At 39.0% G+C, this 14,708-nt stretch overlaps 1 protein-coding gene across 1 annotated transcript in view; it reads right to left on the reverse strand.

Annotated features, from left to right (window-relative positions):
- Window positions 1–14,708, reverse strand: part of Grip1 (glutamate receptor interacting protein 1) — a 169,088-nt gene that overhangs the window by 55,622 nt on the left and 98,758 nt on the right. The window contains exons 12-14 of the mRNA XM_013018571.1: window positions 13,014–13,200; window positions 12,275–12,420; window positions 5,499–5,579 (exon numbers count right to left, since the gene is read on the reverse strand). Of these exons, the coding sequence (XP_012874025.1) occupies window positions 5,499–5,579; window positions 12,275–12,420; window positions 13,014–13,200 (414 nt within the window). The remainder of the gene's footprint in view (window positions 1–5,498; window positions 5,580–12,274; window positions 12,421–13,013; window positions 13,201–14,708) is intronic.

Raw genomic sequence — 14,708 nt, forward strand, 5'->3', positions numbered from 1 at the left:
GGCTTTTTTCTTTTTGCTTATGTGGTGCTGAGGAATCGAACCCAGGGCCTCATGCATGCAAGGCAAGCACTCTACCACTGAGCCACCTTCCCAGCCCCTAGAAAATCTTTAGAATTATTTTCTTCAATTTTTATCATTAATGTTTTATAGGTTTTATTGTAGTTAAGTTTATTCCTGGGTATTTTCTGAGGCTATTGTGAATAGGATAATTATCTTGATTTCTTTCTCAGCAAGTTTGTTACTGATGTATAGAAAAGCTATGCATTTTATGAGTTGATATTTATATCTTGATAGTATTTACCAGATCCAGAGTTTTGGGTGCAGTCTTTAGGGTCATTTAAGCACAAGATCACAGTATTCACAAATAAGGATAATTTCTTACCTTCATTTTTAATTTCTATCCCCTTCTTTCTTTGTCATATTACTCTGCCTATGAATGTAAGTGCTACATCAACAGCGTAGAAAGAGTGGATACTTGCTGAAGAAAAACAATTATCAGACAATGTAGAAAATGATAACTGGTACTGAATTACTTTTTCTGTATTTGAAGAAATGTTCTGAATTTCAAAGCAAGTTAAATGCAAATCCACAAACAGTCCAAGAACTTTCTATAATAAAGTCATTTGCCAAACTTAGTTTTCTGCCACTGTACTTGGCTCAAAGGATCTGATGAAGTCTCTAAACTACACTGGAGAGATTCTTACTATCTCTCTCTTTCAGTTTTCACTGAATTGTAGCCATACACTTGATGCACGGCAAGTAAAACAAGTTGTTTAATTTCAAATGGAATAGTAAGTAAAGTTTTAATTGCAAGATTAGCAAAAAAAATTTCTAAATATTCTTGCCTTTGTAAGTACTCTAAAAACTTGGAGGTCGGGGGTGACAGATATTTTGTGCTTGTCATAAAAGCAGCATTGGTTCTCTCTCTTTCTAAAAATATATCATATAGATTTACACTCTCTAAATATATATAATATATTTTTATATATTTAATATTTATTTATTATATACATGTGTATATTAGCAAGCTTTTGTTCCTGAAAACAATTCAGTCACAACTACAAAAGAATGGCAACAGATTAACTGAACTCATGAAATGATGCTTTTTGCTTTTCTGATATAGGATCTGGGAAGATTCATCAATCAGATGGTGACAGGGCTAAGTGCAAGAGTGATAAAGCCTGCAGAATGGGTGTAGCTCCCTGCTTTTCCTTTTATTAGCTCTTTGGAGGTTACCAATCTGAGTACTGTCCTCTGTAAAATATGGATAGATATCACAGAGATGCTATGAGAATTAAATAAGAAAACACATAAATTGCACAGTGCCATGCCCTGCACATAGTAGATATCAATACCTGTAAATAAAAGATTCAAAGATATCACCAATGTAAAAAAGACTCCAAGTGGGGCTGGGAAGGTGGCTCAGTGGTAGAGCGCTTGCCTTGCATGCATGAGGCCCTGGGTTCGATTCCTCAGCACCATATAAGCAGAAAAAAAAAAGCCGGAAGTGGCTCTGTGGCTCAAGTGGTAGAGTGCTAGTCTTGAGCTGAGGGACAGCGCCCAGGCCCAGAATTCAGGCCCCACGACCTGACTCCCCCTCCCCCCCCAAAAAAAAGACTCCATGTGACAGACACAACTAGGCCTTTCTGAATTGAAAGGCGAGGGGGTTGTCCTGGAAGAACTGATTCCTGACTAATGTGAGTGTGAGGGCACGGAATGTGGCTTCCTGTTTCAACTGAATCCTTCTGCTAGGTCGTTCCACTTTATTTGCTATAATAAATCACTCTATATTATAGCAATAATATCAATAAATTAATGTCTGATGCTAATGTACTGCAAATGTTTCATCAGGAACCTGAGAAAATTAGTCTAAAACTGTTCACCATCTCCAAAATCAGAAGGGCTCATTTCTCAGGCAATTAGGTCTAGAGAGTGCACCCTAATGGCTTTCATAATATGTACGCTTCCCATGATGGAGGATTACTTCTTAGTACTCAGAGGTTTTTTTACAAGGTGAAGAAGACAAAATGATTTTGTGCAGAGTGAGGATAATACTGCAGTGCAAATAACATTTACAGCAAATATCATTTACAGTAAATAACATTGTGTTTGAAAAGAGGTTCCCTGGATTTCTTTCTTAAACGAGATGACTATAGTTAACACTAGATTTTTTTTGGTACCAGGGTTTGAATTCAGGACCTTTCACTTGCTCAGCTTGCTCACTTGACTGGTACTCTACTACTTGAGTCATGCATCCAGACCTGCATTTTGCTGGTTATTTTGGAGGCAGGGTCTCACAGATTTTTCTGCCCCCATGAGCTTTCAACTGTGATCTTTCAGATCTCAGCCTTGAAAGGCTCGGATTACAGGCATGAAACACCAGTGCTTAGCTCTGGACAATAGATTTTTATCATCTTTAAATTGTCCCTCTTGAACATTTTCAAGTTAAGCCTTCTTTTTTTTTATTGTGAAAATATCATACAGAGGGGTTATAATTACATGGGCAAGGTAATGAGTACATTTCTTATCAAGCATTGTTGCCTCCTCAAGTTAAGCCTTCTTTAATCCATGCAATTGCCCTTTTATTTTTATTTCCTATAAAATTTAGCAAGATTTATTTTAGTCAAACAGAATGATGTTGGGAGAAAAAGGAAAGAAGGAAAGAGGCATCTCCTGCTCTACATGTAGGAGTTGCAAGTGAATACTCAACATGGTGATTCTCATATCGGACATTCATGCATTAGGAGTCCACTCATTTTGTTTTATTTCCAAGGGACAGTAGGTATAGAGTGTGTCTGTTAACCAAAATCATCTTGTTGCTGTTGTAAAAACATTGAAACAAATGATCTAGGCCAAAAAATCTAGGTCTGTAAAACACAGAACCAATAGTTGTAATTTTAGGACATGCATTTGCCTATCACCTAGTGTAATGTTCTGCCTACCTACTGAATTTGCAAAACATCTGCATTTATCACCTCTCTTAAAAGTTCATCTCCTGAAGGGTACAGTGCTAGCATAACATTATTTGCTGATAAAGAATTTTCACTGAATGACACTCAACAAGTACAGGTATTAACTGAGTGCCTCATTATGTGCCTAGAACTTTGTGAGCCTTCAGTATCTTAGCAATGAAAATCTGAGCATGGCCTTTTTTTAAAAAAAGTTTTCTTATAGCAAATTCTGCTTTTGTGACTGGCAAAATACAAGTATTTGCCACAATGAGACAGGAATCCAGCATGATGATGATTAGTTGTGTAAATGCAGCTGTAGCTCTGAAAGAGCTGACAAGTGTATGTGACAAACCTATACATCACTTCTGCATCAAGGAGAAGCATTATATTTCAGGCACCATGAATAGCATTTGCCTAGCACTGGCTAAAACACAAGCCATTCTTATTTTGGATTGTTGCCATTATTGGGAATACTATCGCAGAAGTAAATGTTTAGTGCATATGAAATGCCATCATAAAGCATGATTTTAAATGATTGTATATGTGAATCAAACAAATATTTTGTAGTGGTGCACACATAAAACATCTTATAGAAATTAAGCATCTAAATCTTTACCTTTTAAAAGAACCAGGGCACAAGATATTTTTTCCCATGGATACTGAATACATTATATATCTATACCAACTCTTAAGTCTATTATATAAGGCAATCAAAGAAAGGCCAAGTTTGAGAAAGAAGTACATGTGCAGTGGTGACAGAGCTTCCAAGTAGGAGGTGATTTCAGAATGCCCACTTGCATTAGGAAAGAGCTCTAAGGACTGAAGGATGTAGTGCAGGGATTAGGGCATGCTAAGATACCCTGAATATTATCAAGCGAAGGTAGAAGAACAGAAGCATAAGCAGGGTCTTTGTGTACTCTGGAAGGTTAAACACTGTCCAGTGCCAAGAGACATTACTGTAGTAGTTCATTCTGAATGACTCAGTGAATAGAATGTTAATGATCAGAATGAATGAAAACAGTCTTAAAGTTACAAGGGGAATGCAAGGCCTCCTTGAATCTCAGAATGGTAAATTCTGATGTACTCCAACAGCTTCAGCTGTTGACAGAATAGTGACATGCCATCTTTGCTCCACAGCTAACTTTCAAAGGAGCCAAGGGACCTAATTAAAGGCATAAATGACTTTAGTAGCACCTAAAAATCTGCCTGGAGTGTCTAAAATATCCTTTGTTTTTTGACTTCGTTCCCCCTGTAGCCAACTTTGGGGGAGGGGGCGGGAAATATATACCCTCCTACATATGCTTTTCTTATTCTTATGATAATACCAGCTTTTTAGTGCAGGAGGTATGTGTGGTTTATCAGCTATAAACAAAACTGCTACTTAGTTGTAAATTCATTTCATCTAAGTTGAATTGGGCAGCCCAATTTCATACTGCCAAATTGAAATTCTTTTTACTTCTTCTTCTTTGAGTCATTGTCATAAACACTGTGCATGGAGGCTTTGACCTAGCCCCCTCATTCTTTCTTGAAGGGACCACTTTGTGTCATGGCATGCCCGCTGTATCTCTTTGTGTCTTTATGCATTTTCTTGCATTGATGGATAAACTTAAGTCTATGGCTTTTGAAAGCACAAAAGTAACCCTCAATTCTCATTCTATAAAAGTCCATTGGTAATGAAAACTTCAAAGTTGTTTTACCAAGTAGTTATAAAAGTAGAGCCTGAGGAAGGAAGAGAATTAAACACATTTATATACTCTGCTTTTCCTTTTGGATTGGTTAACTGAATAACCTGTACCTTGAAGGAATTCAGAAATTTACCCTAGTAAGCAAAACTGCTTTAGTCTTGTGAAATAGATTACAGATATATAGCAGATACATGGAAAGACAGCCTTAGGATTCAGTTAATGTGATTTTTCCATTAGAGTATTGTTTTATTGTATTCATTAAATAGGAGAGTTAATCTATAGTATACTAAAGTGTGGGAAACCATATGTATTTTTCTGCTTTAGGCTAGATTCAGGGCTTTGTATTCTTGCTTGGCTTTTGTGTTCAAGGCTGATGCTCTGCCACTTGAGCAACCTCTCTACTTCTGGATTTTTAGAGATAAGAGTCTATTGGATGTTCCTGACTGTGTTGGCTTTGAACCACAGTCCTCAGATCTCAGCCTCCAGAGTAGCTAGGATTACAGGCATGAGCTACAGGCATCAGGCTGAGACATTTTCTGAGTATTTACTTATCTCTTGCTAGACACTATACAAGGAATATAAATGCTGTGTTATTTGACACGCAAGACAACCCTATGTTTTGAAGATACCTTTGTTTCATTTTACAAATAGAGAAATATAAGAGCAGAGAGAACTGAAAGAACTTGAGCCTTTTACAAGGATAGTAGGTGCCCACAGAGTGACTGGCTACACAGCTCTGCACCTGACCCTGAAGCTGGGCAGGGACACTTAAGAGCATTCCTTGTACCTGGAAAGCATTTGCAACACAGTTTTCTACTGTGTTTAAAAATTGTGTATTTACAAAGAGACCAGTTTTACTTACAGCTGATGGTTATTCCAAGTTCCACGTTGTGCTTCTTAGGGAGCTTTACGTGAAAGGTTCCACTGCTTGGGATAACAGATTCTGCAATTTTGAAACAAAAAAAGTGTTTATAAAATACCGGTAAGCCTGGAGCACCAATCAATGAAAATGTATCTGGAGTACTTGTATCATGACCACTAGCATAGTAGTCATGATGCAAGTTGAAGCAAGGTGATTGGCTATGAAAGCCTAGTAAACCAAGCTCCTGATGACGAACACATGTTCTGCCCACATCTGCAGGATGTGCGGCCACAGTTTGGTGTTTCTCAAGCAGAGTATAATCGGCAAATATAATACACTGATTTCCTAAATCATCCTGATTTATGACATCAGTATTTCTGAAAATGAAGCCTGGAGCCCTGGATGTATGGGCATGCTAAAGTTATGTGCTTCCTTCACAACCATCATTTCCCAGAGTTTTACTATTCAGCAGTTCTTTCCTCTTGACTTGTTAGAAGGCAGCTAGAGAAATATATTTCAGGAGAGATGTCAGTTTGCTGTGATGGCTGTTGATTGGAGATGAGGGAAGAGAGAGGCCTTAATGTGTAATGTCGGCAATGATTTGATGATAAAAGGAGTATAAGCAGAAATTATATTCAAAATGTTTCACACCCAGAACAGTATTGACAGTGACCAGCTATACTAGACACTTACTACAGAGCTGGGGCCCTGGAGGCCTCAATTGAAATAAGAGTAAACTTTTGGTTTTTGGATTCTGGGTTGCTCAAGGAAGTCCCAGAGATAATCAGGGGTCCTTGTAGGTGGGCACAGATACTGACCATCCAGTATAGAAGTACATAAACCAGTACTGTAGCAACAGAGCGAAACCAGTATGCACTGGTTGATCTTTGGTGCTCCATACAAGTCTGCTGATTTCACAGGTCTTGACTGGTAGCTGAGAATGCAAGCAACTGCTACAGATTCTTACATGTACTCTTAACATTCATTTCATAATCTGGAGACCTTTAATTAGTGGTCAATGAAAATATCCTCAGAAGAAAAGACACTTAACTTATACTAACTTGCTAAAGATTACAATCGCCTCTCACAGGTTATGTTATCAAGAGTAATGGGGACAATCAAGAGTAAAGGAAACATGAGCATAAGGAAGAATTATAGGACAGCCCAACTAAACTACTCTTACCAATTCATTAGATTGGATTCAAGGCTAGCTTCCCACCTAGACCACAAAGAATGGGATATGGGTAGAGTTACTAGACTCTCAGGCATCTAGTCCAATTGTTCATCATGTTTCAAACTCTGTGAGTCTCTGTATAACAGAGGTGAAAGTTAAGGCTCATGGGGAAATAGAGTCTGCCTCTCCTTGTTCTGACTTAAAGTGTTCTACTTGGCCTCCTGTCCTTTCCCTTGAGGTGGCGAACTTTTTACAAGACCCAGATCTGATAGTTCAATTAGGAATGTTCACCATAGAACATTAAACTAGAAAACACAGTAAAAATTTGATTTCCCTCAGCCCTCTAGGTTTCTAGAAAGCCACCTGTAAAGAAGAGCCCTCAAATTGCTCTTCTGTGTTTGGGCTTTTCCTTTTAGGTCTCCTGCCTCTGCTTGGTTCACTCTCTTTTAAACTCTGTAAGCAGGTCAGTGTGACAGATAGCGGTAATACCTCAACTGCTGTCCTCAACTAATGCTAATATGTCAGGAATCGAACCCATGTACATGTATTTGTTTAGCTAATCAGAGTAAATTTATATTGTTCCCATTTTCCAAGAGGTCTCATGAGAGACCAAATTATCCATTTCCTTCAGCAAGGAGAGACCAGTTGATTTTGGTATATTGGGGAAGAAAAAGAGAACTGTGAAAGGGGAGAGAGGGATGTATTGTACTTTTGTGTTTGTACATCTGTGTGTGTACACACCATTTGCTTCTGATGCTATCTTTATACAAGCGAGGTCTTGGATCACAAAGGCCAAGAAACATAGATCTAGAATAGTTACTAAGTAACCCTTGGCTTTTTATAAATTTTTAGGGCAGGGAAAGTTGATCAAGATTAACATTGTCAATGACATTAGAGGAGGTGTTATTACTTCCTGGTAAACAGTCATGGATCACTTTTGACTACAGGAGATTTGAAGCATACTAAATAAATATCAACTAATGAATGCCTTTGATCAACAGGGGCTTCATTTTAATCCTTAAATGCCAGTATGATTTATTTTACGTTTGATACTTTTTCACGCTATAATTATTTGCCTGTTAACTCAAAGGCATATTTAATCTGGGATTTTTGTAAAGAAATACTGTTCAAAAGGAAAAGGTTCCAATATTTGGGAAAACAACCCACTTAGAGTAGCAAATATAATTCAGGGAACAAATGGTGTTGATTTTGTTAGACTCCCATATGATTATTTTGCACTTCCCTGTTTTTGTTTTTATCTTTGTTAATACTATAATTAAAAACACATTTGGGTAAAAAGGTTTCCTTCTTTCCAGTTGGTCTGCTTTTCAGCCTCAAGCATTCTTTGTTGGCGCAGTAAGATAACCACCATATGATCATTCATCAGTTTGGACACCCTAGTGAGGAGTGTAAATGTTTAAGCTCCCCTTCCCAGCCCCCCCACCCTCCTGGCCCCAGACTCAGAGGAAAGCACTGGGAAGGCTTCAGTAATGATTGTAAACAACATTCAGTAGGATTTTCACTGAGAGTTCTTTCCAGGGCAAAGCTGTATTTCCTCTACAAAACAACTTCATTACTGAAGTAAGAGCTTCAAGTTGCTAGATATGGTAGGCTGTTATTTAAAAGATAATCCTAGCTACTCAGGATGCTGAGTACTGAGGATCACTGTCAGAAGTCAGCCCCTGGTAGAAGAGTCCAAGAAATTCTTTTTCTTTAAATTTTTTTATTGTAAAAATACTATACAGAGGGTTACAGTTACATGAGTAAGGTAATGAGTACACTTCCTACTGAGCATTGTTACCCCCTCCATTGTTTTCCCCCTACTATCCCTTCCCTCCCTACCTTCCCCGAGGTTCTTTTTTTTTAATTGTGATTAAGTGATTACATAATTTCCCAAATTTCACAGTATTGTGGAATAATGATGCTCATTTAAAGTCACAAGTTCATTCTAACTTTCCTGGAGCAAATTGTCTATCACTGTCTATAACATACAATGGAGTACACATATATCCAAGAAACTCATCTCCAATTAATCATCAAAAAGCCAGAGGGGGAACTATGGCACAAGTGGTAGAGCACCAGCCTCAAGCAAACAAGCTGAGGGACAGTGCTCAGGCCCTGATTCAAGCATCAGTACTGACATAAAAAAAACTAAAAACTAAAAAACTAAAAATGAAGAGGCTGGGTTTCAGTGGCTTATGCTTGTAATCCTAGCTACTCAGGAGGCTGAAATCTGAGAATTGTGGTTCAAAGTCAGCCCAGGAAAGGAAGTCTGTGAGGTTCTTATCTCCAATTAACTACCAGAAAAACTGAAGTGTTGTTATGACTCAAAGTAGTTGAGCACTAGCTCTGAGCTAAAGAGCTAAGAGGCAGTTCCCAGGCCCTAGGTTCAAGCCCCATGACCAGCAGCATAACAACAACAAAAAAAGACAGAAAAAAAAGGAGACAGATTTGAACAAGGCAAACTGTAAAAGATGTAAGTGTTAGGATTTTAAGTTTATAAAATTGTATGTTTGGTAAAGGCTTTTGGCCAATAATGGAAATAGTTTGAACTTTTATTTATTAGAATGATGGGGTTATAAGAAGCTTCATCGATGCTTATGCAAGATATGTTCTCAGTCAGGCTTTGTAACCACTTCTACATTATTTAAAATATTTTTTTAAATGCAGACAATTTACCTCTGAGATGCAAGGACCAGAGAATGAACATTTTGGTTTACAATGTATCAGAGAAAGAATTTTGGAAATGATTGCATGTATTCAGCCGATTGGATACACATGAGGACAGGGCAGTCTTGAACTAGCTCACATTCAGAGATTTCTTGTCAATGTCTCAAGTTCTTTATTGGCTAAAAGGATTTCCCTGATTTAAACAGTTTCCAAAATATTCCTGAAGAGCAAGAATGACTTAACAAGTGTTTCATTAAGGATTCTAAGGTTGTGTTTGCATTCAGCAGGAGAATAATGGCATTAATTAGTGATGTCTGAGCAAGGGGAGAGGGAGTGACAGGTGGGAACATATTTTCTTGCCCTATTGTAGATCACGTCTATCCATTTGAAATGGGTGCTTCCTGGAGCCAACAAGGACAGGAGGACCTTAACTTCCTTTTCCTTATCCCCTATCAAATAAGTCGGGCACTGAATAAAGAATGTTTAATAGATATTACACCTCCCAATTTTTTAGGAATCTAAACCTAAGATATTAAAGTACTAAACCAACACACACAGACACACACACACACACACACACACACAGAGACACACAGGCACACAACACACACACCACACATCTTCCAATATCTCTGATGTCCCCTAGTTGAGTGCTTTTTGCCTCCCCTTTATGTTACTTTAGCACCTTGACAGTCTTAATCCTTTCTTGAGTATCCCTGAAATTCAAAACCTTATTATGACACTATGACTTCTGTCTGCTACCCAATATCTCTCTCCACTGCTTTCTTACTGGGCCCAATTTAATTTCAGAGGACACCTTGTTCTTTAAGCCATTATCTTTCCACTCAGTCCATCAGGCTGTTTCTTTATTGATTCTCATCCTGCTCCAGCTTTGATTTTTTTCAAGGGCAGGAATTAGAAATCTGGTCTTGGAAACCAGCTTGACTGAGTTAAAATGCCACGTTCACCATTACTTCCACGTACTTCAGTCTTCTGAAGACATAATAATGGGAACTTGTGTAGTACTATATGGAACAAAAATGACTGAATGAAACACGGTACTCAGGAATGTGACCAGCCACAAAACAAGCAATATTTTCATGTTAATTCTTTTGATGTTATCTGGTCTCCCAGCAACAATCTGAACCTCCTGGATTTAAGTTCTTCAACTATTGAACCTTCTCTAGAAATTTCAATGTCTGGCTCAATCCAATCATTTATTTCTCTTCTCTTGTTCCTTTGCAGCTGAGATTTCCCAAAAAGGAATACACAAGCAAACTTCCTTTCGAATGCTGGTAGACACTGCTATAAACTTAGAGCTTCCAGATTCTGCCTGGTCCTTCCCTGACCTTAAAAATCCTTTCCAACCTTCTGGTTATTTTTCCCCTGTCTCATTTCCCCATTTGTTATTCTAAACCACATCCTCTTTTCCAGCTCCCCAGACTACTACTGAACCTTAGCCTGCTAGACATTACACAAACTACTTGAACTCAATGTGCATATAGATACTTATATTCTAATATCCCATTCTTCAGATTCCTGGCAAGTGGTCTCTGCCTTCCACTCTAGACTACTTGTCTCATGATCCGCATCATCTTCATGTTCTTTTGGGGACCTTATTCCACCCAGTATTTTCTCTCTCCTTCATTTTTTTTGGGTCCTACATATGCTCAAATATCTCTACATTTAAGAAAATTTATTTAAGAAAAGAAAAACAAAGTAAGATAACACTCCTCTGAATGATGAATTCTCCCCTCTATTTGGTATCCTGTCTCCTTTCTCTATGACTGAATTCCATGAAACTGGTTGCCAGATGTTCCCTGGGGCAAATATCCTGGCTGAGACCACTGAATAGAGGATAAGGCAATATATACAAACAGAGCATTGTGTAGTTAACTTGATGTGAAGATGTGAGTATGGTTTCTTAAGGGAAGAACCCACATTGGCATCTAGTCATTTAGCAAACATGTGTCCCTTCCCTCTGATGGCTAATCAAGTTTCAATTAGTATTTTTCTATCCACCGTCTCTCTTACCCTTACCTTTCTCTTAGCTTTACCTTTCTTGTGGATTGCATTTAAATTCCCATGAGCCTTGGCTGTATTGGAGTTAATTCAGTCTTTGTCCCTTTTTTTACAATCATCATGACCCTATTGAAATAGTCTTGAATAAAGTTTTCCTTGTAATTTTTAATGAGTGTCAGGTACAATTTGCCTTTAACTCTAAAGACCACATATTTACCTACTGGGATAGTATTCATTCCCTTAATGAATATTCACTGTTCCTTATACAACTTTCATCTACAAGAAGAGTCAGGAAGGTTCTCTCTCTCTCTCTCTCTCTCTCTCTCTCTCTCTGTGTGTGTGTGTGTGTGAGAGAGAGAAACAGAGAAAGAGACAGAGACAGAGACAGAGAGACAGAGGTAGAGACACAGTGTCCTGGGGTTTGACTCAGGGCCTAGGCTTTAAGTGTTTTTGCTTAAGGCTATCACTCTTACCACCTGAGCCATAGCTCCATTTCTGGCAACTTTGCTGCCTGGCTTTCAGACATGATCCTTAGATCTCAGCCTCCTGGGTAGCAGGAATTACAAGCATGAACCATTGGTGCTCAGCCAGAGGGCTCTATTTTTTGAGACTAAAGAATCTGGTTTCTCTAGCATACAGGATGACATTAGGAAGAATAAGAGGGACATGACTTTTAAAAATCACCACCATTGTGGCAATTATTTATTCAATTTGTCACATTTATTTTCAATTGTTCTTGTGGTGACATTTTAATGACTAATACAGGCTCAATTCAAAATGACACCTCAAACCTCTTAAACAAAAACATGCTCTGTATATAAATAAAGAGTCCTCCATCTGCTACCTAACCAACACAATTTACGGGAAGCCCATTTCCAACTCTGTCACTGATTCGAGATTCAGATTATACCTGCAACATCAAACTCGATCTCCAGTGTGACCTTGCTCGTGATGGAAGAGTCTCGGAGGAGTTGATTGGCTTCCTCAAAAGTGCTGTCTTCCGTTGGAATTCCATTAATGGCCATCACTCTATCTCCAATCTGGAGCACCCCACATCTAATTTAGAACCACATGTTAGAGGTTGAAGATTGAGTAAATATTTATCAAGCCAAGCTTGGCAAGTCTACCTTGTTTGATCCTTGCAAAATAGTATAAGCATTTGGTCTTGTATATGCAATGCTGTGAGCATTGTTTTAGGTTAATTGTAATGTCTTGCATTGTGCATTTTCATGGTTATAACTATGAGTAAGGGAATCCAGAATTATTCTGAGAAATAATTTATAATTCATAACCATAGTGTTGTTATAATCTGGTGGTGTGAGCCATCATATTAACATTAGATGTACATTTTTGCATGGCAGAGAAGGTACTGAAATTTGAACTTCAGACTTTTTGAGGGGGCATGGATTGTTCTTTTTAATTAATATAGCCTCTAGTCCTCCGATGGACAAATTCAGCTAGAGAAAGGCATCCATGCTCATAATTCTTGAACCTGATCAAGAACATAAAATTTTATTGTCAGAACAGAGAGTTCATTACATCTTGCATTTCCTGCTTTGAGCACTCTTCCATAATTTATTAGCCACTCACAGATAGCCAGTGCCAGAAATGTAGAGCAAGAAAGATGCTGAGAAAGAAAAGGGTCTCACCTCTCCGCTGGGCTGTCAGCTTCGATATAGGAAATCAGAGGTGGGGAAGAGAGTGTCTCCGTGGCAAACACACTGCCTTGCAGTTGGATTCCAAATCCCGTGACGGGATCTGCTGTCAGTACAACCTCAGTGGTTTCTGTGTGAACCACCTGTCCAGCCAACCCCACGGTGCTCGAGGCCAAAGACACTACAGGAACAAACATGAACAAGAGGGACTTTAGGCTTAGACAAGTACCAGGAGCACCAGCATTTCTCAAACAGATCATTCCTGAACCCAAAACAAAACAAAAACCAAACCCTCTGGGGCAAGAGTGGACATTTTAAATTCTGGCTTTCTAGCAAAAAATGTTTGGCTAACGTTATAAGAGACACGACTCTCCCAATGTGTGTCACATTTCAGTCATGACACTTAGTGTCACTCTCTCTCTGCCTCCTCTGAAATAGTGGTTGGAGGCAGAAAACGGCCTTGGGATGAGGGTTAGGGGGGGTTCTAGTCTTGGCTCTGAAGCTGAGCACCGGCTGGGAGAACCTTGGGGTAAGTCATTTTATCCCTTTGTGTGTCTGTGTCCTATCTAGGAGGAGAGAAGTTAAGCTGGCAGTTACAATGGATTTTCTACTTCAGCCCTCTGTGCTTGCACTCTACCGAGTTTTACAAACCACCCCATCTAAAGCTGGCCCTCAAGGATGGTATGGTGGTGCTAGCTCTCAATCTGACTCAGGCATGGAGTTGGCAGTGGAGTCATCTGAACATGACACATTTCCTCTACATTTCCATTTGGTCTCCTCAGCCCTTGTTCTTCCCACTGGACCTCCCTCCACCCGCTTGTCTCATGTTCCGCTCATCTCTCCAATACTCCGCAAAGCCTCCAGCCAGACATCTCGGTCATATTTCTGTCTCCACAACTAGAGGCCTCTCTCTCAGTCCTGCAAACTGGAGCTAGCTCTCTGTCTGTGTGTGCTTCAATGTTACTTTCTCTAAAGAAGGGCCTTCTAGCCCTTTGAATTGACACCCAAGGGCATCAGGTAGCTCAAAAGCCACTTCAACCACAGGCATTTGTTTGCGCTGCTTCCTCCTCCAGGAGACACAGAAGAAGGGCTTCGAATAACCCCTGCTCCTCACAGTGATTTTCTCTCTAAACTTCTACTCACAACTCCATATTCTCTACTATTTCTGCTTTGTCTCACCTTCAACTCTAGTTTTCTACTTTTTTTTTTTTTTCAAAAGCTGGCTTTGTGGCTCTTCAGCTTTTTCAACACTAGGTTTTAGGAACTCCATCATACTTCAGCTCTGTCTGCAAAGCCATCTACAACACTCCCTTTTCTTTCAACACAGAGAGATCTTTAATATATCTGGATTTATCTGAATACTCTCACTGATCACACCCTAATTAGCCATGGTTCCCAGTTCCTATGCGGTAAACTTTCTCCTCTACGAGTTCTAGTCTTATTTCTTGTCCTTTGTCTCCTGGTTATAACATTTCTTTCCTTATAAGGTCAAAAATGACTTCATTTCCTCTATCTGCACTGTCAGCTGTCTTCTTTTTCCTTCATTTCCTTCCTTGCATTTCAAAGCCAATTATTCCATTCTGTATGATACCAGCCCCGGCCCACTCACCCTTGCTGTGACTTTCTACCACAAAACTTTGTCTCTTGCTGCTTTACTGACTTTCCTACTTACTCCCCTAACTTTCTGAA

This window comes from Dipodomys ordii, unplaced genomic scaffold (genome assembly GCF_000151885.1).
Source record: "Dipodomys ordii isolate 6190 unplaced genomic scaffold, Dord_2.0 Scaffold3, whole genome shotgun sequence".
Classification (NCBI taxonomy): domain Eukaryota; kingdom Metazoa; phylum Chordata; class Mammalia; order Rodentia; family Heteromyidae; genus Dipodomys; species Dipodomys ordii.